We start from the raw sequence: 24,822 nt of genomic DNA, 5'->3' as shown, positions 1-24,822 counted from the left end.
GACCCTAACGGCGTTCCATAGTCTACGCGGGTGAGCTTCTCAATTCCTGTTGCTGGTCAACGCGCCTGTAATTTTATTTTTTGTGAGTTCCGTTGTTCATAATCGCTATTCATAATGACTTGCAGAAGAGGGGCTCTCATTGTGCTCGAAGGTGTGGACAAGGCAGGAAAAACAACACAATGTAACAAGCTTGTCCAAGCACTGCAGGATAGCGGACGGCAAACTGAGATGATGAAATTTCCGGGTAAATTAACTTTATTATCCGTGGCTGCTAATTAATCAAAATGAAATGTATTTTTCTCATAATTGTGTTGTTTCAATCCGCTTTGATTGCAAATTTACCTAGACCAAACTATATGGGATTATACAAACTAATTTTGCCCTGCCCGGTTCCCCCGGGCTGGGTGGAGTTTGGTCCACATGGCGGTGCAAAATGAATTCGTCTTTGACTACATTCTCTTCCTGTATTACTCTTGTTTGTACAGAAAGAACTACAAAGATCGGCCAGCTGATCAACTCCTATCTGGAGAACAAAAGCAACCTGGAGGACCATACAGTGCACCTGCTGTTCTCTGCCAACCGATGGGAACTCGTGTAATACTGCTTGCATATTTGAGCCTGCCAAAAGTTTGGACACCTCTACTCATTCAAGGGTTTTTCTTAATTTGTACTATTTTCTACATTGTAGAATAATAGTGAAGACATCAAAACTATGAAATAACGCCTATGGAATCATGTAGTAACCAAAAGAATGTTAAACAAATCAAAATATATTTTTGATTTGTCAAAGTAGCCACCCTTTGCCTTGATGACAGCTTTACACACTCTTGGCATTCTCTCAACCAGCTTCACCTAGAATGCTTTTCCAACAGTCTTCAAGTAGTTCCCACATATGCTGAGCACTTGTTGGCTGCTTTTCCTTCACTGTGCGATCCAACTCATCCCAAACCATCTCAATTGGTTTGAGGTCGGGGGATTGTGGCGGCCAGATCACCTGATGCAGCACTCCATCACTCTCCTTCTTGGTCAAATAGCCCTTACACAGCCTCGTGGTGGGTTGGGTCATTGTCCTGTTGAAAAACAAATGAATGAGTAGGCGTGTCCCAACTTTTGACTGGTACTGTGTGTATATATAGTGCATTTGGAAAGTATTCAAACCCTTTGATAATTTCAACATTTTGTTACAGCCTTATTCTAAAATTTATTAAATTGTTAATTTTCCTCATCAATATACACACAATACCCCATAATGACATCACAATACCCCATAATGACATCACAATACCCCATAATGACATCACAATACCCCATCATGACATCACAATACCCCATCATGACATCACAATACCCCATCATGACATCACAACACCCCATCATGACATCACAATACCCCATCATGACAAAGCAAAAACAGCTTTTTAGAATTTGTATTTAAAAAACGGAAATAAGGAAAGGGGGGATACCAATTGTACAACTGAATGCCTTCAACTGAAATGGCTTCAACTGAAATGGCTTCAACTGAAATGCCTTCAACTGAATGCCTTCAACTGAAATGCCTTCAACTGAAATGGCTTCAACTGAAATGGCTTCAACTGAAATGGCTTCAACTGAATGCCTTCAACTGAATGCCTTCAACTGAAATGGCTTCCACTGAAATGGCTTCCACTGAAATGGCTTCCACTGAATGCCTTCAACTGAATGCCTTCAACTGAAATGGCTTCAACTGAAATGGCTTCAACTGAAATGGCTTCAACTGAAATGGCTTCAACTGAATGCCTTCAACTGAAATGGGTCTTCCACACGTCAAAGCTGCAGGCTAAATTTAAATCTAGACTTGGTTTCCTCTATTGTAATCACCTTTCTTTCACCCCAGCTGCCAAACTAACCCTGATTCAGATGACCATCCTACCCATGCTAGATTACGGAGACATTACTAGATTGGCAGGTAAGGGTGCTCTCGAGCAGCTAGATGTTTTTTAGCATTCGGCCATTAGATTTGCCACCAACGCTCCTTATAGGACACATCACTGCACTCTATACTCCTCTGTAAACTGGTCATCTCTGTGTACCCGTCGCAAGACCCACTGGTTGATGCTTATTTAGAAAACCCTCTTAGGCCTCACTACCCCTGAGATATCTACTGCAGCCCTCATCCCCCGCATACAACACCTGTTCTGCCAGTCACATTCTGTTAAAGGTCCCCAAAGCACACATCCCGGGATCGCTCGTCTTTTCAGTTCGCTGCATCTAGTGACTGGAACGAGATGCAACAAACACTCAAACTGGACAGTTTTATCTCAATCTCTTCATTCAAAGCCTCAATCATGGACACTTACTGACAGTTGTTGCTGCTTTGTGTGATGTGTTGTTGTCTCTACCTTCTTGCCCTTTGTGCTGTTGTCTGTGCCCAATAATGTTTGTACCATGTTTTGTGCTGCTACCATGTTGTGCTGCTACCATGTTGTGCTGCTACCATGTTGTGTTGCTAGCATGCTGTGTTGTCTCGTCGTGATGTGTGTTTGGTCCTATATTTATATATATTTGTTATTTTTAATCCCAGGCCCCCGTCCCCGCAGGAGGCCTTTTGATAGGCCGTCATTGAAAATAAGAATTTGTTCTTAACGGACTTGCCTAGTTAAATAAAAAATAATCCTCATTTAACCCAACCCCTCTGAATCAGAGAGGTGCGGAGGGGGCTGCCTTAAATCGGCATCTACGGCGCCCGGGGAACAGTGGGTTAACTGCCTTGTTCAGGGGCAGATTTTTACATAATCTGCTCGGGGATTCGATCCAGTCCAACACTAACCACTAGGCTACCTGCATGACATTTACATAAGTATTTACTCAGTACTTTGTTGAAGCACCTTTGGCAGCGATTACAACCTTGATTCTTCTTGGGTATGGCTTACAAGCTTGGCACATGTGTATTTGGGGAGTTTCTCCCATTCTTTTCTGCAGATCCCCTCAAGCTCTGTCAGGTTGTTGTCCTGTTGGAAGGTGAACCTTCACCCCAGTCTGAGGTCCTGAGCGCTCTGGGGCAGGTTTTCATCAAGGAGCTCTCTGTACTTTCCTCTGTTTTTAGGTGCCTTTTGGCAAACTCCAAGCGGGCTGTCGTGCCTTTTACTGAGGAGTGGTTTCTGTCTGGCCACTCTACCATAATGGTCTGATTGGTGGAGTGCTGCAGGACATGGTTGTCCTTCTGGAAGGTTCTCTTTCAGACTGACCATCTGTTTCTTGCTCACCTCCCTGACCAAGGCCCTTCTCCCCCGATTGTTCAATTTGGCCGGGCAGTCAGCTCTAGGAAGAGTCTTGGTGGTTCCAAACTTCTTCCATCTAAGAATGATGGAGGCCGCTGAGTTCTTGGGGACCTTCAATGCTGCAGAAATCTTTGCTACCCTTCCCCAGATCTGTGCCTCAACACAATCCTGTCTTGGAGCTCTACGGACAATTCCTTTGACCCCATGGCTTGGTTTTTGCTCTGACATGCACTGTCAACTGTGGGACCTTATATAGACAGGTGTGTGCCTTTCTAAATCATGTCCAATCAATTGACTTTACCACAGATAGACTCCAAATTGTAGGAACATTTCAAGGATGATCGATGGAAACAGGATGCACCTGAGTTCAATTTCAAGTCCCTTTCAAGGGTCTGAATACTAATATAAAATATGTCTAATTTATTCTACCTTTATTTAACTAGGCAAGTCAGTTAAGAACACATTCTTATTTTCAATGACGGCCTAGGAACAGTGGGTTAACTACTTAGTAAATTAGCTAAATTTTCTAAACCTGTTTGCTTTGTCATGGGGGTATTTGTGTGTAGATGTATTTCTTTTTTGAATCCATTTTTAGAAAAAGGCTGTAACGTAACAAAATGTTGAAAATGTCAAAAGGTCTGAATACTTTCCGAAGGCTCTGTACATTCTGCCATTTTAATTCCAATTTCCTGCATTCTTCCATTTTAATTCCAATTTCCTGCATTCTGCCATTTTAATTCCAATTTCCTGCATTCTGCTATGGCTAATGCTGTGTTCTTTTCAGTCAACATAATACTATTAATGTACTAATAAAGAGTACTAATAATGTACTCTTTAATTCATTGTTTTTTGGAATGTTCAAGTCTTTCTGAGTAGCTAGGTTAGTATACAATTGGCGACACATTTTCATGCAAAATAAAAACATCTTTATCAAGAAAATATGCACCTTTTCCCACCAGTTGTTTCCACCAAACTGACTTGTATTTTATCTTGGTCATTTTTGGTTTATAAGAGGTTATATTATTTAAAATATATATATATACAGTGCCTACAGAAATTATTCAAACCCCTTGACTTTTTCCCACATGATGTTGTGTTACGGCCTGAATTTAAAATGGATTAACACTTTTTATTAATTTTTTACTAAAAATGAAATGTATTTAATCCCTTTTATGGCAAGTCTAAATAATTTCAGGAGTAAAAATTGTTGCATGGACTCTGTGCAAAGATACAGGCGTCCTGACTAACTCAGTTTACCGCTCAGGGATTTCACCATGAAATCAGAGTTTAATGGCTGTGATGGGAGAACTGAAGATGGCTCAACATTGTAGTTACTCCACAATACTAACCTAATTGACAGTGAAAAGAAGGAAGCCTGTACAGAATTAAAAATATTCCAAAACATGCATCCTGTTTGCAACAGGGCGCTCAAGTAATACTGCAAAGACTGTGAGTCCTGAATACAAAGTGTTAGGCTTTTATATTATGCTCTCCATATTTTCAAGCATAGTGGTGGCTGCATCATGTTATGAGTGTGCTTGTAATCTTTAAGGACTGGGGAGTTTTTCAGGATAAAAAAAAATCAATGGAATGGAGCTAAGCACAGGCAAAACCCTAGAGAAAAAAACTGTTTCAATCTGCTTTCTACTAGACACTGGGAGATGAATTCACTTTTTAGCAAGACAATAACCGAAAACACAAGGCCAAATCTACACCGGAGTTGCTCATCAAGAAGACCGTGAAAATGTTCCTGAGTGGCTGAGTTAGTTTGGACTTAAATCTATTTTTGAAAATCTATGGCAATACTTAAATGGCTGTCTAGCAATGATCAACAACCAAATTGAGCTTGAAGAATTTTGAATACAATAATGGGCCAATATTTTACATCCATGGTGTGCAAAGGTCTTAGAGATTTACCCAGAAAGACTCACAGCTGTAATCGCAGCCAAAGGTGATTCTAAACATATTAACTCGGGTGTGAATAATTATGTAAATGAGATATTTAATTTTCAATAAATTAGCAACAAAAATATGTTAAAGCGTGTTTTAATTAAATAATTATTGTTTTCACCTTGTCATAGGGTATTGTGTGTAGGGGGGTGAGAATTATTGTTTTCACCTTGTCATAGGGTATTGTGTGTAGGGGGGGAGAATTATTGTTTTCACCTTGTCATAGGGTATTGTGTGTAGGGGGGGGAGAATGATTGTTTTCACCTTGTCATAGGGTATTGTGTGTAGGGGGGTGAGAATGATTGTTTTTACCTTGTCATAGGGTATTGTGTGTAGGGGGGGGGAGAATTATTGTTTTCACCTTGTCATAGGGTATTGTGTGTAGGGGGGTGAGAATTATTGTTTTATTTTAAAACCATTTTGAATTCTGGCTGTAACAACAATGTGAAATAAGACAAGGGGTATTTATACATAAGGTACTGTATAGGTTCATTATCTTTTCTACATAATTTATATTTAGTTTGTCATTTAAGTTTACAATGGAAGAGTTTTTTCCATCCCGAAAAAAACATAAATATATATTTGAATCTTTTTTTTTGTTTATTTTTTTTTCAGCTTGGATTTAGGAGAACTGGGAAAAAAATGCATAGGTGGCCTGCCCAAGGGTTAAAATGGCAAAAACATTTAGATCAACAACCAAATTGAGCTTGAAGAATTTTGAATACAATAATGGGCCAATATTTTACATCCATGGTGTGCAAAGGTCTTAGAGATTTACCCAGAAAGACTCACAGCTGTAATCGCAGCCAAAGGTGATTCTAAACATATTAACTCGGGTGTGAATAATTATGTAAATGAGATATTTAATTTTCAATAAATTAGCAACAAAAATATGTTAAAGCGTGTTTTAATTAAATAATTATTGTTTTCACCTTGTCATAGGGTATTGTGTGTAGGGGGGTGAGAATTATTGTTTTCACCTTGTCATAGGGTATTGTGTGTAGGGGGGGAGAATTATTGTTTTCACCTTGTCATAGGGTATTGTGTGTAGGGGGGGGAGAATGATTGTTTTCACCTTGTCATAGGGTATTGTGTGTAGGGGGGTGAGAATGATTGTTTTTACCTTGTCATAGGGTATTGTGTGTAGGGGGGGGGAGAATTATTGTTTTCACCTTGTCATAGGGTATTGTGTGTAGGGGGGTGAGAATTATTGTTTTATTTTAAAACCATTTTGAATTCTGGCTGTAACAACAATGTGAAATAAGACAAGGGGTATTTATACATAAGGTACTGTATAGGTTCATTATCTTTTCTACATAATTTATATTTAGTTTGTCATTTAAGTTTACAATGGAAGAGTTTTTTCCATCCCGAAAAAAACATAAATATATATTTGAATCTTTTTTTTTGTTTATTTTTTTTTCAGCTTGGATTTAGGAGAACTGGGAAAAAAATGCATAGGTGGCCTGCCCAAGGGTTAAAATGGCAAAAACATTTAGATGGTGTGTTATTAGATGTGGTTGAGCTGCCATACTGTCTTAAGGAGTAGGAAATTATGTGTTATTAGCTGTGATTGTATGTCTGGGTCCTTTTCCCTCCAGGCCTCTGATGAAGGAGAAGTTGGAGCAGGGCATCAATCTGGTGGTGGATAGATACGCCTTCTCTGGAGTGGCCTTCACCAGCGCCAAGCCTGTGAGTTCATTAAGATATTACACACACCTCTCACCAGCGCCAAGCCTGTGAGTTCATTAAGACATTACACACATCTCTCACCAGCGCCAAGCCTGTGAGTTCATTAAAACATTACACACACCTCTCACCAGAGCCAAGCCTGTGAGTTCATTAAGACATTACACACACCTCTCACCAGCGCCAAGCCTGTGAGTTCATTAAAACATTACACACACCTCTCACCAGCGCCAAGCCTGTGAGTTCATTAAAACATTACACACACCTCTCACCAGAGCCAAGCCTGTGAGTTCATTAAGACATTACACACACAAGCACCAAGCCTGTGAGTTCATTAAGACATTACACACACCTCTCACCAGAGCCAAGCCTGTGAGTTCATTAAGACATTACACACACCTCTCACCAGAGCCAAGCCTGTGAGTTCATTAAGACATTACACACACAAGCACCAAGCCTGTGAGTTCATTAAGACATTATACACACCTCTCACCAGCGCCAAGCCTGTGAGTTCATTAAGACATTATACACACAAGCACCAAGCCTGTGAGTTCATTAAGACATTATACACACCTCTCACCAGCGCCAAGCCTGTGAGTTCATTAAGACATTACACACACAAGCACCAAGCCTGTGAGTTCATTAAGACATTACACACACCTCTCACCAGCGCCAAAACCTGTTCTGTATGTAATGTCTGTGGTTACCCCAATCGCATTTTGCTCTGTCTGAAGTACCCCCTCCTGCAGTGTTGTCGTACTCCAGTCCACACATTGAGTGTGTCGGTCTTGTCTCAGTTTGGAATACATTTGTACTCTGTCTTGACTTGGTCTCGGACCGTGAGGACGTTTCTTCCCCCAAGACCAGCGGCGTAAATCAAACTCATCATCAGCTTCCAATCAGTCGGCACATAGAAGCGCTTCACCAGGCCAAATATATGCTCTCCTTTCTTGAAATATATCTTATGGCCTATTGACACCTGGGGTTTCTACTTTCTTTTACTTTCATTGAAATATAGCCTCACACTTTGGCTGAATTTGCTTGACTCGCTGTTGGGGAAGACGGGGGAGGTTGTAACAGTCGTTATATCTATTATAGACCTGTTTGTGCAGTGGAGAACCTATTGGACCTAGGCCTGCAGTGGAGAACCTATTGGACCTAGGCCTGCAGTGGTGAACCTATTGAACCTAGGCCTGCAGTGGTGAACCTATTGAGCCTAGGCCTGCAGTGGAGAACCTATTGGACCTAGGCCTTCAGTGGAAAACCTATTGGACCTAGGCCTGCAGTGGAGAACCTATTGGATCTAGGCCTGCAGTGGAGAACCTATTGGACCTAGGCCTGCAGTGGTGAACCTATTGGACCTAGGCCTGCAGTGGTGAACCTATTGGACCTAGGCCTGCAGTGGTGAACCTATTGGACCTAGGCCTGCAGTGGTGAACCTATTGGACCTAGGCCTGCAGTGGAGAACCTATTGGACCTAGGCCTGCAGTGGTGAACCTATTGAACCTAGGCCTGCAGTGGTGAACCTATTGAACCTAGGCCTGCAGTGGAGAACCTATTGGACCTAGGCCTTCAGTGGAAAACCTATTGGACCTAGGCCTGCAGTGGAGAACCTATTGGACCTAGGCCTGCAGTGGTGAACCTATTGGACCTAGGCCTGCAGTGGTGAACCTATTGGACCTAGGCCTGCAGTGGTGAACCTATTGGACCTAGGCCTGCAGTGGTGAACCTATTGGACCTAGGCCTGCAGTGGAGAACCTATTGGACCTAGGCCTGCAGTGGAGAACCTATTGGACCTAGGCCTGCAGTGGTGAACCTATTGGACCTAGGCCTGCAGTGGTGAACCTATTGGTTCAGGTATTGAAAAAGTTTGTTTCTTAGTCTTGGTTAGTTTGCTATTTGCAATGCTCAATCCAGTCATCATTCACTGTTTGGATGAATAAAGGCTTTAACAAACAAACTTTCACAATTAAATGTTGACTTTAATGTTAGCTTACCTGACAAAACGATTTAATGCTGAGCTGTGTCAATGGGGAGGACATTTTGTTTTGCTCAATTGATTGAAAGGGCAACTACACTCTCCAAAAATATATTTTTATTTATCCCAGACCTGAAAAATTGTCTCCTGACAGTTTAACCATTGTTGTGGCCTTAGAACATTTGTCTGAATCTGAAAAATCTATAGGAAAACAGGATACCTTCACTAACTACCTATCCATTCACTCTGAATGGCCAGTAGTTCCTATGCCATAACGAGCAAGTTCATGTTTTCAGGGTTTCAGTCTGGACTGGTGTATGAATCCTGACATGGGGCTGCCCAAGCCAGACCTTGTGATGTTCCTGCAGCTCAGCCCGTCTGAGGCCGCCCAGCGGGGTCAGTTTGGGACAGAGAGATATGAGACCACCGTCTTCCAGAAGGCCGTTCAGCGGAAGTTTGAACTTCTGATGAAGGACCCCTCTGTCAATTGGCAGGTATAAGAAGCTGTGTCCTGATTTCAAATCAAATTTTATTTGTCACATACACATGTGTCCTGATTCTCCACACTTCCTATGTTTGCACTTTCACACTCCCCATCATTTTTTAAAACTTTTTAAGTAGGCAAGTCAGTTAAGAACAAATTCTTATTTACAATGACGGCCTACCGGGGAACAGTGGGTTAACTGCCTTGTTCAGGGGCAGAATGACAGTTTTTACCTTGTCAGCTCGGGGATTTGAACTTGCAACCTTCCGGTTACTAGTCCCAACGCTCTAACCACTAGGCTACCCTGCCGCCCCTATTAATGGGAGTGTGCAAGTGCACACTGGTAGAAGTGGAGATTTGGCCATGATGTTACATTGTGGTCTTCAATGGGAAATTCACCCAAGATATTGTTGTCATCTCCTAGGTGATTGATGCAGCCAGGAACATTGAAGATGTGCACGCTGACATTAAGAACCACAGTGTTGAGGCCATCCATGCAGCCGAGAATGAGCCAATCGGGGAGCTGTGGAAGGAGCCTGGACGAGGAAACCCAATTTATCCTCTGTTAGATTCCTCCTAACAGTGCCTAGTACACAAGGAGACGTCAGAGGGGCTAAAAGACTTGAATATGAAACTGCGAACTGTATGTTACGATATTTAAGTGGGTATAGTCAACTCTTTCAAATCATTATTTCACAACAACAACAAAAAACACAAACAAGTAAATTAAATAAATGTCCAAGCTGTAAATGTATTTATTATTTTGTCCTTATTAACATTTCAAATGGTCTGTTCATCATTCATCTTCGTGAATTGAGGAAGATCAATGAGCCAGTGTTTTGTACAGAGAGATTTAACGTGACAACGATACTCTGAATGAACAAGATAATCTATTTGGATCTGCGAATTTCACTCAACCAAATGTTGGTGTTCATCCGTTAATACAGAGACTTCAGATATCAGTGACCTAAGCAATAAGTATCGTAGTAAACCGTTATGGATTAAACACTAGCCAACTGTGTTATGGGGAGGGGGCGGGGTCAAGGCACCATATCACTAGAAATATTTCCTTTTTAAGTGTTAAGACTTCATGGAGACATGTGAAGATGTCCTGAAAGCTCCCACTACCCTTGTATCACCACCTCCTAGCAAGGAGTCTCCTCATTGGACACAGGGCAGTCAGTGGCTGTTCAGAAGACAACTGTGTTGACACATCACTACGCCATCGTTGCCAGGCTGGCTAGGTGATGTTGTCGTTATCTCCTGTCCCCTATGGCTCCCCTTCTGATACAGAGAAGAATCGTTGGGGTTCTGCCGGGACATATGACTGTATTCGATCATCACAGGGACAGAATTTCAAACTCTTCATCCTCAGAATCAAAGAACCGCTCCAACCTATCAGAGTCTGAGAAATCTAGGAGGGGGAGAAATAATGGATTGATCAACAGTATCGCAACGTCTGTAAAGAGAAATTAATCACCTCAGACAACACATTAAATCACTTCATTGTCCTACCCAGATTTAGGCGAGGATTCGATCAAAGGCGTGTTGTAGATGAGCACACAGCGCTTGGCATTTAAAGGTCATTCACACTTGACCTGACGTCTGCAGGGATAATTGCCTTTAAAGGGCGCTTGTTGACAACGCACCTCTGACTGAATCCCAGCCTCAATCTGTAAAGAGAGCTAAATCACAATATCCCTTCCTCGACCCCCCCCCCCCCCCCGTACAGGTCGAGAGAATGTAGGTCAAGTGTCTTGATGTTTACCAGGGTTGAGGTTGAGTACATCTACAGAACAGGCGAAGTGAGATGGTTGACAGTCTATCAGTTCAAACATGGGCAGGCCTGCTCTAGTGTGGGACAACTGAAGAAAGACAGGGCAGAAAAATAATGATTAGTTCACCCTGGGAGAATTGCGAGGAGTCGATGCTCGCAGGACCTGACTCACTGAACCACAACAAAACCACTGCCCCGATGAAGTAACAGTAATTTAACCAGGTTGACCCATTTCAGGTTAAAAATAACTCTTTTTTTTCAGCGGGGACAACTGACACCCCTAACGGTTCTGAAAAGAGGTTTAGTGCCGAGGTGAATTGAAAACCTCCTATATTTGTATCCCTTTGATGAAACATCGTACAGTACCTTTCGGAAGCGCATACACCAGTCGTCAAAGTCGTCCTCCGTTCTGCAGAAGAAACCCTGTGGGGTCAGAAAAAAAGGACAAACATCTGATTTACTGTGTCAACAAAACAAAACACTAATGTCTAGAACTGAAATCACAACGTAGAGAGGCAACGTTGAGTCAATTCACTTCAAATAGTGCTCAGCAAAACAAAACACTAATGTCTAGAACTGAAATCACAACGTAGAGAGGCAACGTTGAGTCAATTCACTTCAAATAGTGCTCAGCAAAACAATATTTAAGATATACCTGCTGCTTGGGAAAAGTGTAAGCAAGCTGAAGTATTGCTCTACCTTTGACCTCATAGCCCTAAGTCTCTGGTTCTCTTACCACTGCGATGGAGGGGTCTATTTCACAGATGTGCATGCGGCATGGCGGGTGCTGACAGTGGTAACTGTCGTCTGGGACCTGGCTGTCCTCACAGGGCTCTACTGCAGGCTGGGTGGTGTGGGGGTCCAGGTAGATCAGCTCTTCTCCTGGGGGGGGCCAGATGCAGGACAACAAGCTCTACTTAGCAGAACGAGACCATTCAACAGAGTCATTGAAGCTCGACTTTTAGCTCCTAGTGAGCAGAGGGTCGCAATAGTGCAAAGCATGAAGTATCTATTTTAACTAGAGGAGACCATAGACTGGATATAAATAACTAGAGGAGACCATAGACTGGATATACAGTGCCTTGCGAAAGTATTCGGCCCCCTTGAACTTTGCGACCTTTTGCCACATTTCAGGCTTCAAACATAAAGATATAAAACTGTATTTTTTTTGTGAAGAATCAACAACAAGTGGGACACAATCATGAAGTGGAACGACATTTATTGGATATTTCAAACTTTTTTAACAAATCAAAAACTGAAAAATTGGGCGTGCAAAATTATTCAGCCCCTTTACTTTCAGTGCAGCAAACTCTCTCCAGAAGTTCAGTGAGGATCTCTGAATGATCCAATGTTGACCTAAATGACTAAGGATGATAAATACAATCCACCTGTGTGTAATCAAGTCTCCGTATAAATGCACCTGCACTGTGATAGTCTCAGAGGTCCGTCAAAAGCGCAGAGAGCATCATGAAGAACAAGGAACACATCAGGCAGGTCCGAGATACTGTTGTGAAGAAGTTTAAAGCCGGATTTGGATACAAAAAGATTTCCCAAGCTTTAAACATCCCAAGGAGCACTGTGCAAGCGATAATATTGAAATGGAAGGAGTATCAGACCACTGCAAATCTACCAAGACCTGGCCGTCCCTCTAAACTTTCAGCTCATACAAGGAGAAGACTGATCAGAGATGCAGCCAAGAGGCCCATGATCACTCTGGATGAACTGCAGAGATCTACAGCTGAGGTGGGAGACTCTGTCCATAGGACAACAATCAGTCGTATGTTGCACAAATCTGGCCTTTATGGAAGAGTGGCAAGAAGAAAGCCATTTCTTAAAGATATCCATAAAAAGTGTCATTTAAAGTTTGCCACAAGCCACCTGGGAGACACACCAAACATGTGGAAGAAGGTGCTCTGGTCAGATGAAACCAAAATTGAACTTTTTGGCAACAATGCAAGACGTTATGTTTGGTGTAAAAGCAACACAGATCATCACCCTGAACACACCATCCCCACTGTCAAACATGGTGGTGGCAGCATCATGGTTTGGGCCTGCTTTTCTTCAGCAGGGACAGGGAAGATGGTTAAAATTGATGGGAAGATGGATGGAGCCAAATACAGGACCATTCTGGAAGAAAACCTGATGGAGTCTGCAAAAGAGCTGAGACTGGGACAAAGATTTGTCTTCCAACAAGACAACTTTGACAATCCAAAACATAAAGCAAAATCTACAATGGAATGGTTAAAAAATATACATATCCAGGTGTTAGAATGGCCAAGTCAAAGTCCAGACCTGAATCCAATCGAGAATCTGTGGAAAGAACTGAAAACTGCTGTTCACAAATGCTCTCCATCCAACCTCACTGAGCTCGAGCTGTTTTGCAAGGAGGAATGGGAAAAAATGTCAGTCTCTCGATGTGCAAAACTGATAGAGACATACCCCAAGCGACTTACAGCTGTAATCGCAGCAAAAGGTGGCGCTACAAAGTATTAACTTAAGGGGGCTGAATAATTTTGCACGCCCAATTTTTCTTTGTTAAAAAAGTTTGAAATATCCAATAAATGTCGTTCCACTTCATGATTGTGTCCCACTTGTTGTTGATTCTTCACAAAAAAATACAGTTTTATATCTTTATGTTTGAAGCATGAAATGTGGCAAAAGGTCGCAAAGTTCAAGCGGGCCGAATACTTTCGCAAGGCACTGTAAATAACTAGAGGAGACCATAGACTGGATATAAATAACTAGAGGAGACCATATACTGGATATAAATAACTAGAGGAGACCATATACTGGATATAAATAACTAGAGGAGACCATAGACTGGATATAAATAACTAGAGGAGACCATATACTGGATATAAATAACTAGAGGAGACCATAGACTGGATATAAATAACTAGAGACCATAGACTGGATAGTGTACAGGACATACCAACATAGCCTATGAAGTAATGTTAGTGTACAGGACATATCAACATAGCCTATGAAGTAATGTTAGTGTACAGGACATATCAACATAGCCTATGAAGTAATGTTAGTGTACAGGACATACCAACATAGCCTATGAATTAATGTTAGTGTACAGGACATATCAACATAGCCTATGCAGTAATGTTAGTGTACAGGACATAGCCTATGAAGTAATGTTAGTGTACAGGACATATCAACATAGCCTATGAAGTAATGTTAGTGTACAGGACATAGCCTATGAAGTAATGTTAGTGTACAGGACATATCAACATAGCCTATGAAGTAATGTTAGTGTACAGGACATAGCCTATGAAGTAATGTTAGTGTACAGGACATAGCCTATGATGTAATGTTAGTGTACAGGACATAGCCTATGAAGTAATGTTAGTGTACAGGACATACCAACATAGCCTATAAAGTAATGGGCACTGTTGGGTTTCCCTCCGATGACACCCAGGGACTGGGGCAGCTGGAAGCACTGCTGTGAACAAGAGACACAGAAAGAGGGGACAGAATTGGACCTGGCTGTATACACGTAAAAAATATCATTACACTTTAGTTTTGTTGGTGATTATTAGCCTGGCCCCAGATAAGTTTGTGTTATATAGCCAACTCTCATGGCACAACAACAACCGTAGGAGTTGGTAAGACAGCACAAACAAGATCTGGGACCAAGCTATTTCTCTCTGGCCCACCTTCAGGGTCTCGATGTAGGCCTCGTTGATATCGCTTAGGCCCAGCCTGAGAGGAATGAGGAGGAGCAGGGGGTTCCAGAGAGCGGTCTCTTCCTCAGCCAGGGCGCAGGCCCCCTCCAGGCAGCCGTTACGCTCTGACATACCCCCCTGGAGATCCACACACGCTGCTCCACCATAGTCCAGCCAGGGCATACACAACCGCTCTGGGGAGAACAGCAACGTTTCAAACAGTGCCTTCGGGAAAGTATTCAGACCCCTTGACTTTTTCCACATTTTGTTACATTACAGCCTTATTCTAAAAAAGGATTAAATATATTTTTTCCCTCATCAATCTACACAATACCTCAATGAAAAAGCAAAAACACCGTTTTTTTTCTTCCCCCGGCTAATTTATTTAAAATAAACTGAAAAATCAAATTTTCATAAGTATTCAGACCCTTTACTCAGAACTTTGATGAAGCACCTTTGGCAGCGATTACAGCCTTGAGTCTTCTTGGGTATGACGCTACAAGCTTGGCACATCTGTATTTGGGGAGTTTCTCCCATTCTTCTCTGCAGATCCTCTCAAGCTCTGTCAGGTTGGATGGGGAGTGTCGCTGCACAGCTATTTTCAGGTCTCCAGAGATGTTAGATCGGGGTCCGGGCTCTGGCTGAGCCACTCAAGGACATTCAGAGGACATTCAGAAACTTGTCCACTCCTGCATTGTCTTGGCTGTGCGCTTAGGGTCGTTGTCCTGCTGGAACTTGAACCTTCGCCCCAGTCTGAGGTTCTGAGCGCTTTATAGCAGGTTTTCATCAAGGATCTTTCTGTACTTTGCTCCGTTCATCTTTGCCTCAATCCTGACTAGTCTCCCAGTCCCTGTTGCTGAAAAACATCCTCATAGCAGGATGCTGCCACCACCATGCTTCACCGTAGGGATGGAGCCAGGTTTCCTCCAGACGTGACGCTTGGCATTCAGGCCAAAGAGTTCAATATTGGTTTCATCAGACCAGAGAATCTTGTTTCTCAAGGTCTGAGAGTCCTTTAGGTGCCTTTTAGCAAACTCCAAGCTGGCTGTCATGTGTCTTTTACTGAGGAGTGGCTTCTGTCTGGCCTGATTGGTGGAGTGCTGCAGAGATGGGAGAACCTTCCAAAAGGACAACCATCTCCACAGAGGAACTCAGGCGCTCTGTCAGAGTGACCATCAGGGGTTGTTGGTCACCATTTTTTAAATATACATTTGCTAAAATTTCTAAAAACCTGTTTTCGCTTTATCATTATGGGGTATTGTGTGTTGATTGATGAGGGAAAAAAATATATTCAATCAATTTTAGAATAAGGCTGTAATGTAAAACAAAACGGAGAAAAAGTCAAGAGATCGGAATACTTTCCGAAGTGCCTGTACACGTCTATACATACACAACCACTCTGGGGAACAGGACAGGAGGTCAGCTTGAATTAGAGTCTAGCTCACTCATCTCAATAGCCTGTTCCCATCTACTATTATGGCAGAGATTGGTCCATAAAAGCCCTTGGCTTGGGTATTCTGGACTTCACGCAATACAGAACTGGATGAATGCTAACATGAGTAGGACTAACAGTTGATGGCCCCTCTTTATCCATGTATGAGTAGGACTAACAGTTGATGGCCCCTCTTTAACCATATATGAGTAGGACTAACAGTTGATGGCCCCTCTTTAACCATATATGAGTAGGACTAACAGTTGATGGCCCCTCTTTAACCATGTATGAGTAGGACTAACAGTTGATGGCCCCTTCTCTTTAACCATGTATGAGTAGGACTAACAGTTGATGGCCCCTCTTTATCCATGTATGAGTAGGACTAACAGTTGATGGCCCCTCCTCTTTAACCATGTATGAGTAGGACTAACAGTTGATGGCCCCTCCTCTTTAACCATGTATGAGTAGGACTAACAGTTGATGGCCCCTCCTCTTTAACCATGTATGAGTAGGACTAACAATTGATGGCCCCTCTTTATCCATGTATGAGTAGGACTAACAGTTGATGGCCCCTCCTCTTTAACCATGTATGAGTAGGACTAACAGTTGATGGCCCCTCTTTATCCATGTATGAGTAGGACTAACAGTTGATGGCCCCTCCTCTTTAACCATGTATGAGTAGGACTAACAGTTGATGGCCCCTCCTCTTTAACCATGTATGAGTAGGACTAACAGTTGATGGCCCCTCCTCTTTAACCATGTATGAGTAGGACTAACAGTTGATGGCCCCTCCTCTTTAACCATGTATGAGTGGGACTAACAGTTGATGGCCCCTCTTTAACCATGTATGAGTAGGACTAACAGTTGATGGCCCCTCCTCTTTAACCATGTATGAGTAGGACTAACAGTTGATGGCCCCTCCTCTTTAACCATGTATGAGTAGGACTAACAGTTGATGGCCCCTCCTCTTTAACCATGTATGAGTAGGACTAACAGTTGATGGCCCCTCCTCTTTAATCATGTATGAGTAGGACTAACAGTTGATGGCCCCTCTTTAACCATGTATGAGTAGGACTAACAGTTGATGGCCCCTCCTCTTTAATCATGTATGAGTAGGACTAACAGTTGATGGCCCCTCCTCTTTAATCATGTATGAGTAGGACTAACAGTTGATGGCCCCTCCTCTTTATCCATGTATGAGTAGGACTAACAGTTGATGGCCCCTCCTCTTTAACCATGTATGAGTAGGACTAACAGTTGATGGCCCCTCCTCTTTAACCATGTATGAGTAGGACTAACAGTTGATGGCCCCTCTTTATCCATGTATGAGTAGGACTAACAGTTGATGGCCCCTCCTCTTTAACCATGTATGAGTAGGACTAACAGTTGATGGCCCCTCCTCTTTAACCATGTATGAGTAGGACTAACAGTTGATGGCCCCTCCTCTTTAACCATGTATGAGTAGGACTAACAGTTGATGGCCCCTCCTCTTTAACCATGTATGAGTAGGACTAACAGTTGATGGCCCCTCCTCTTTAACCATGTATGAGTGGGACTAACAGTTGATGGCCCCTCTTTAACCATGTATGAGTAGGACTAACAGTTGATGGCCCCTCCTCTTTAACCATGTATGAGTAGGACTAACAGTTGATGGCCCCTCCTCTTTAACCATGTATGAGTAGGACTAACAGTTGATGGCCCCTCCTCTTTAACCATGTATGAGTAGGACTAACAGTTGATGGCCCCTCCTCTTTAATCATGTATGAGTAGGACTAACAGTTGATGGCCCCTCTTTAACCATGTATGAGTAGGACTAACAGTTGATGGCCCCTCCTCTTTAATCATGTATGAGTAGGACTAACAGTTGATGGCCCCTCCTCTTTAATCATGTATGAGTAGGACTAACAGTTGATGGCCCCTCCTCTTTATCCATGTATGAGTAGGACTAACAGTTGATGGCCCCTCCTCTTTAACCATATATGAGTAGGGCTAACAGTTGATGGCCCCTCCTCTTTAACCATATATGAGTAGGACTAACAGTTGATGGCCCCTCCTCTTTATCCATGTATGAGTAGGACTAACAGTTGATGGCCCCTCTTTAACCATGTATGAGTAGGACTAACAGTTGATGGCCCCTCCTCTTTAACCATGTATGAGTAGGACTAACAGTTGATGGCCCCTCCTCTTTAACCATGTATGAGTGGGACTAACAGTTGATGGCCCCTCTTTAACCATGTATGAGTGGGACTAACAGTTGATGGCCCCTCTAACCATGTATGAGTAGGACTAACAGTTGATGGCCCCTCCTCTTTAACCATGTATGAGTGGGACTAACAGTTGATGGCCCCTCCTCTTTAACCATGTATGAGTAGGACTAACAGTTGATGGCCCCTCTAACCATGTATGAGTAGGACTAACAGTTGATGGCCCCTCCTCTTTCACCATGTATGTTCTATAGATTGACGAGGCCCTGTGTTAATCCTGTAGTACCATGACTGTGTTCACTACTCACTGATCTCTTCGATCACCACAGTGTTGTCCATAGCAACGTGTACAGCCAGGCGACTCCACGAGTCAAACACAGCTAGTTTCCTGAGGGGCAAGACGGGTGATATTCAACACAGTGTAGCAGTCATCATCTGTATCACACACTGTGCAGCCATAGCCTGAGTGCCAGTCTGTTTGTGCTAAAATGCCAATGTCTGGCTTTACAATGACAGCAATGGATATTGGCAAGAGCACACACAGAGATCTGGGACCAGGCTAGGTGCAGTCATCATCTGTACCACAGAGTCGGTCATTATCTAGACTGGAGACTGTACTTACTTCAGTACCTGTGCCACTGTGTTCGGTCCATACCACTGGCCTATAGACTTCCCCTCCCCGACTCCCATCTGGGCTGCAGTACACAGACAACTGATGTTAGTGCCATCCTAATAATGATGTCATCTGGGCTGCAGTACACAGACAACTGATGTTAGTGCCATCCTAATAATGATGTCATCTGGGCTGCAGTACACAGACAACTGATGTTAGTGCCATCCTAATAATGATGTCATCTGGTCTGCAGTACACAGACAACTGATGTTAGTGCCATCCTAATAATGATGTCATCTGGGCTGCAGTACACAGACAACTGATGTTAGTGCCATCCTAATAATGATGTAATCTGGGCTGCAGTACACAGACAACTGACGTTAGTGCCATCCTAATAATGATGTAATCTGGGCTGCAGTACACAGACAACTGATGTTAGTGCCATCCTAATAATGATGTCATCTGGGCTGCAGTACACAGACAACTGACATTAGTGCCATCCTAATAATGATGTAATCTGGGCTGTAGTACACAGACAACTGATGTTAGTGCCATCCTAATAATGATGTAATCTGGGCTGCAGTACACAGACAACTGATGTTAGTGACATCCTAATAATGATGTCATCTGGGCTGTAGTACACAGACAACTGATGTTAGTGCCATCCTAATAATGATGTCATCTGGGCTGCAGTACACAGACAACTGATGTTAGTGACATCCTAATAATGATGTCATCTGGGCTGTAGTACACAGACAACTGATGTTAGTGACATCCTAATAATGATGTCATCTGGGCTGCAGTACACAGACAACTGATGTTAGTGACATCCTAATAATGATGTCATCATAGGCTGCAGTACACAGATGTCTTATCCTAATAAAGATGTCATCATAGGCTGCAGTACACAGATGTCTTATCCTAATAAAGACAGATGTTGTTATGCCACTGATTTCATCATAGTAAATATAGTATAATGCTATTGTTGTCAGAAATACTACCCATTCCTTTCTGAATATAAAGTATGACTGTCTCAAGACGTGCATCGTCGTATAAGATTTACAAGTCAGTATTCACCGATTTGATGTAAAGAATAGTAGCCGTCTTTCTTGTCAAGGAAGGCGTTGAGGATACCGATGTAGTCTTCTCTCTGAGACTGGCTCCTCACCCATCTCCAGTCTGCTTAACAAACACACCATTATCAATGGCTGGTTGAAACCCCTTTGTACAGAACACACATAGTACAAGTGCAATAAGAGATTTGTATCACAACAGCGCCAGAGATTATTTGGTGAAGTACATTTGATACTTGTGAAGTACATTTGATACTTGTGAAGTACATTTGACACTACTGAATAACAGAAGTTAAATGTTGAAGGGTACACACAATAAAACGAGCTGTATGCTTCAGGGAACAGATTACGGCACAGGATTTAGAAAAGCAGTCATTCATACCTCGGCCTAGATGCCTGCGGACCAGGGCCTCGCCTAGAATCATCTGTCCACATCGCAGCATGCAGCCCCAGCCTGTGTCGGACGTAGGCCCTGTCCCTCCTGGAACACATTGAAACAATCTGCACCTCATAGGCTAATCTTATTGGCGTATACAATCAAAGTGCTATGGTACTGTAGGCGTATTAGTAATGTCCTAGGGTTTATTCTGTGGCCTGCTACAGTAGGTTTAGGCTACTCACCAATGGGCGGGAAGTTTTTTCTGTAGGTGAACCATAGTCGTGAAGTGACATGTGAAAGAATGTCTTCCTTTTCTGGATAAGCAAAGACAATGAGTTAGCTAAGAAGCATGCCTTCTGCTGCTTACAGTAGGTCTTTATATACAGTCTGCTGCTTACAGTAGGTCTTTATGTACAGTCTGCTGCTTACAGTAGGTCTTTATATACAGTCTGCTGCTTACAGTAGGTCTTTATATACAGTCTGCTTACAGTAGGTCTTTATATACAGTCTGCTGCTTATAGTAGGTCTTTATATACAGTCTGCTGCTTACAGTAGGTCTTTATGTACAGTCTGCTGCTTACAGTAGGTCTTTATATACAGTCTGCTGCTTACAGTAAGTCTTTATATACAGTCTGCTTACAGTAGGTCTTTATATACAGTCTGCTGCTTACAGTAGGTCTTTATATACAGTCTGCTGCTTACAGTAGGTCTTTATATACAGTCTGCTGCTTACAGTAGGTCTTTATATACAGTCTGCTGCTTACAGTAGGTCTTTATATACAGTCTGCTGCTTACAGTAGGCCTTTATATACAGTCTGCTGCTTACAGTAGGTCTTTATATACAGTCTGCTGCTTACAGTAGGTCTTTATATACAGTCTGCTTACAGTAGGTCTTTATATACAGTCTGCTGCTTACAGTAGGTCTTTATATACAGTCTGCTGCTTACAGTAGGTCTTTATATACAGTCTGCTGCTTATAGTAGGTCTTTATATACAGTCTGCTGCTTACAGTAGGTCTTTATATACAGTCTGCTGCTTACAGTAGGTCTTTATATACAGTCTGCTGCTTACAGTAGGTCTTTATATACAGTCTGCTGCTTACAGTAGGTCTTTATATACAGTCTGCTGCTTACAGTAGGTCTTTGTATACAGTCTGCTTACAGTAGGTCTTTGTATACAGTCTGCTGCTTACAGTAGGTCTTTGTATACAGTCTGCTGCTTACAGTAGGTCTTTATATACAGTCTGCTGCTTACAGTAGGTCTTTATATACAGTCTGCTGCTTACAGTAGGTCTTTATATACAGTCTACTGTCACCATCGTCGACATCTCTAACACACATATACTGGGGCAGTCTACTGTCACCATCGTCGACATCTCTAACACACATATACTGGGGCAGTCTACTGTCACCATCTCTAACACACATATACTGGGGCAGTCTACTGCCACCATCGTCGACATCTCTAACACACATATACTGGGGCAGTCTACTGTCACCATCGTCGACATCTCTAACACACATATACTGGGGCAGTCTACTGTCACCATCGTCGACATCTCTAACACACATATACTGGGGCAGTCTACTGTCACCATCGTCGACATCTCTAACACACATATACTGGGGCAGTCTACTGTCACCATCGTCGACATCTCTAACACACATATACTGGGGCAACAGTACACCCGTTTCATGATCCCATGTCTTCAGTACCTGTGAGTGCATTGAATTCTTTCCCCAAGATCCACACTGGCTCTGAGGTCTCTGGAAAATCGTCAAACTCTCCAAAGCCAAGGGTGTCGTATGTGAGAGTAGCTGAAATATAAAAGTGCATCTGATTCAGAACACCTTGTTACATGGCTCTCACACACACACTTGAACAAGGAATCATTAATGAACACATTCCTAATATTGAGTTGCACCACTCCCTTTTGCCCTCAGAACAGCCTCAATTTGTTGGGACATGGACTCTACAAGGTGTCGAAAGCATTCCACAGGGACGCTGGTCCATGTTGACTCCAATGCTTCCCACAGTTGTGTTAAATTGGCTGGATGTTCTTTGGGTGGTGGACCATTCTTGATACACAGAAAACTATTGAGCGTGAAAAACCCAGCAGCGTTGCAGTTCTTGACACAAACCGGTGAACCTGGCACGTACTAACATACCCCTTTCGAAGGCTCTTAAATCTTTTGTCTTGCCCATTCACCCTCTGAATGTCACACATACACAATCTCAATTGTTTCAAGGGTTAAAAATCCTTCCTTAACATGTCTCCTCCCCTTCATGTACACTGATTGAAGTGGATTTGACAAGTTACATCAATAAGGGATCATAGCTTTCGCCTGTCAGGCTATGTCATAGAATGAGCATGTTGTACACTCAGTGTATATTTATTTCAGTAACAGGACTAGTAGATAGCTAGCTTACAAACACTGCAAAACATACTCAATGCAGATTGACAGTTGAGCTTGCTGGCTAGCTAGCCAAAAATGGGATTGCGACAGAGAATGACATTGCAAATACAGATTTGGCTTGCTAGCTACGTGACCATCCTTTCAGCAGTTGTTGGTAGGTAGCTAGTTGGTTTGCTAGTGACACTGGACAATAACGTTATGTTACATGGGTATATACGGCAAAAGATGATTTGTCTTGGGAGTCAGGGACCCAATTATGCTAACGTTAAACTGATGTCAAGGACAGAACATAGCCGCAGCTAAACATCGTCGTTTTCAGTCAAAAATATAATGATTGCTAGGTTAGCTAGCTAGTTCACCAGCAAAATGTTTTATATAATCTACCAAACTGACATCTGCTGATTTTAGCCTGTCTGTCTGTTAGCTAGTAACAGTATCTGCCTAACAGACAAGCTAAGACTATTTTGATTCACATTCAAAATAGATGTAAACCTCAACTGATGTACAAATTGGAATCCATTATGGAATAGCTAAATATGCCGTGCCTTTGTACAGAGTGACTCTAAAACACAAAAGTGTTAAATCATTGTTTCCTTAATTAAGAAATCTTTCCTACCTGCATCCATCCTGACAGTTCTTCACCCTATCTTGTTGTTGTTGTTGGCCCGTCCAGCAGTGTGAAATATCATACGGCCAATGAGAATTCAATACTGCCGAAATCGCCTTGCAGTATCCAATAGGATTTACTGTTTTGGGCGGGGCAACTATTTCGTCCAATAAGAAACCGCCGGACTTATTTTAGGCGGAACATTTTCGCAGATCTGTTGATGTTGATTAGGGTGCAAGGAAAGCAATTTCAACGCGTTTTCTTTGCCACTTATAGTATGAAGATCAGCGAAACTTGGCAAACTGACTGCCTTGCCAGCCAAGAACAACTAAAGTAAACAGGAAAGTCAGAGAAGAAAGGAATTTGTCCAACGTGTCCGTCCCGTGATCACTTGTTTACGGTCATGGCTAGTTGGGATATAGATTATGTCACACTGACGTCAAAAATGTATTTTTGTTATTGTATTTTAGCTAACTCTAACCATATTCCTAACCTTAATCTAATTTCTCATAACCTGCTGCGTAAATTTTCCTAACCTGCTACGAAAAGACAATTCTGTAAAATAGTGACATAAACTGTATCCCTTCTAGAAAAAATCATTGTTTACCTCGTTCCCCTCAGTTTTCAACTCACTTGTAATAACCTGTAATAGTTTTATTATTATTGTATTATTATTATTTATTATTAATATTTATTGATTTGTGTTGAGCCAATAAATAACAACTCATTATTATTTGAATATCAGTCAGTTCTTCACAATTTACCCATGATCCATCACGGTTTTGATGCTCTCGAACACGGTCGTCACTAGTTAACACAGCCACAAAGTCCTAAACCCCACCTATTTCTGAAATGTATCTTCTTAAAATGTGATTTTAAACCTAACCTTAACCCTAACCACACTGCTAACCTTATTTATAATTTTAACCTTGAGTTAAGACCAAAGATATATTTTTTTTGAATTTTTTGTTTTAATGATTTAATTTTTTTTTTTAGCCAATTATGTTCAAAGATTCATCCTATAACATTGAAGAGTACCACATCAGTCATCAGCCAGAATTCATGGATCTACAGGCAACATCTGCACTGAGCTAAAGGCTAGAGCTGCCGTTTTCAAGGAGTGGGACACTAATCCGGAAGCTTATAAGAAATCCTGTTAAACCGACGAGCCATCAAACAGTCAAAAAGTCAATACAGGACTAAGATCGAATCCTACTATGCCAGCTCTGATGCTTGTCGGCTGTGACAGGGCTTGCAAACTATCACGAATTACAAAGGTTAACCCATC

At 42.2% G+C, this 24,822-nt stretch overlaps 2 protein-coding genes across 3 annotated transcripts; one reads left to right on the top strand and one right to left on the bottom strand.

The window, feature by feature from the left end:
- Window positions 1-10,112, top strand: LOC139409573 (deoxythymidylate kinase (thymidylate kinase)). The gene is made up of 5 exons (XM_071154934.1): window positions 1-244; window positions 486-594; window positions 6,809-6,899; window positions 9,171-9,368; window positions 9,783-10,112. The coding sequence occupies exons 1-5, from the start codon at window positions 115-117 to the stop codon at window positions 9,936-9,938; spliced, it is 684 nt and encodes a 227-aa protein (XP_071011035.1). The 5' UTR covers window positions 1-114; the 3' UTR covers window positions 9,939-10,112.
- On the bottom strand, window positions 10,085-23,779 carry LOC139409572 (autophagy related 4B, cysteine peptidase). 2 transcript variants are annotated; one of them, XM_071154933.1, is made up of 13 exons: window positions 23,544-23,779; window positions 22,226-22,327; window positions 20,753-20,824; window positions 20,514-20,612; window positions 20,136-20,237; window positions 19,068-19,140; window positions 18,754-18,833; window positions 14,801-15,003; window positions 14,508-14,586; window positions 11,872-12,017; window positions 11,502-11,558; window positions 11,127-11,223; window positions 10,085-10,772 (listed from the first exon to the last, which is right to left on the bottom strand). In XM_071154933.1, the coding sequence occupies exons 1-13, from the start codon at window positions 23,551-23,553 to the stop codon at window positions 10,699-10,701; spliced, it is 1,194 nt and encodes a 397-aa protein (XP_071011034.1). In that variant the 5' UTR covers window positions 23,554-23,779; the 3' UTR covers window positions 10,085-10,698. The 2 variants fall into 2 exon arrangements, with proteins under 2 accessions (XP_071011034.1, XP_071011033.1); XM_071154932.1 differs by lacking the exon at window positions 23,544-23,779 and having other exon boundaries at window positions 22,226-22,346.
- Window positions 23,780-24,822: the final 1,043 nt, after the last annotated feature.

This window comes from Oncorhynchus clarkii, chromosome 5 (genome assembly GCF_045791955.1).
Source record: "Oncorhynchus clarkii lewisi isolate Uvic-CL-2024 chromosome 5, UVic_Ocla_1.0, whole genome shotgun sequence".
Classification (NCBI taxonomy): domain Eukaryota; kingdom Metazoa; phylum Chordata; class Actinopteri; order Salmoniformes; family Salmonidae; genus Oncorhynchus; species Oncorhynchus clarkii.
This window is presented reverse-complemented; position numbering and strand designations above follow the sequence as displayed.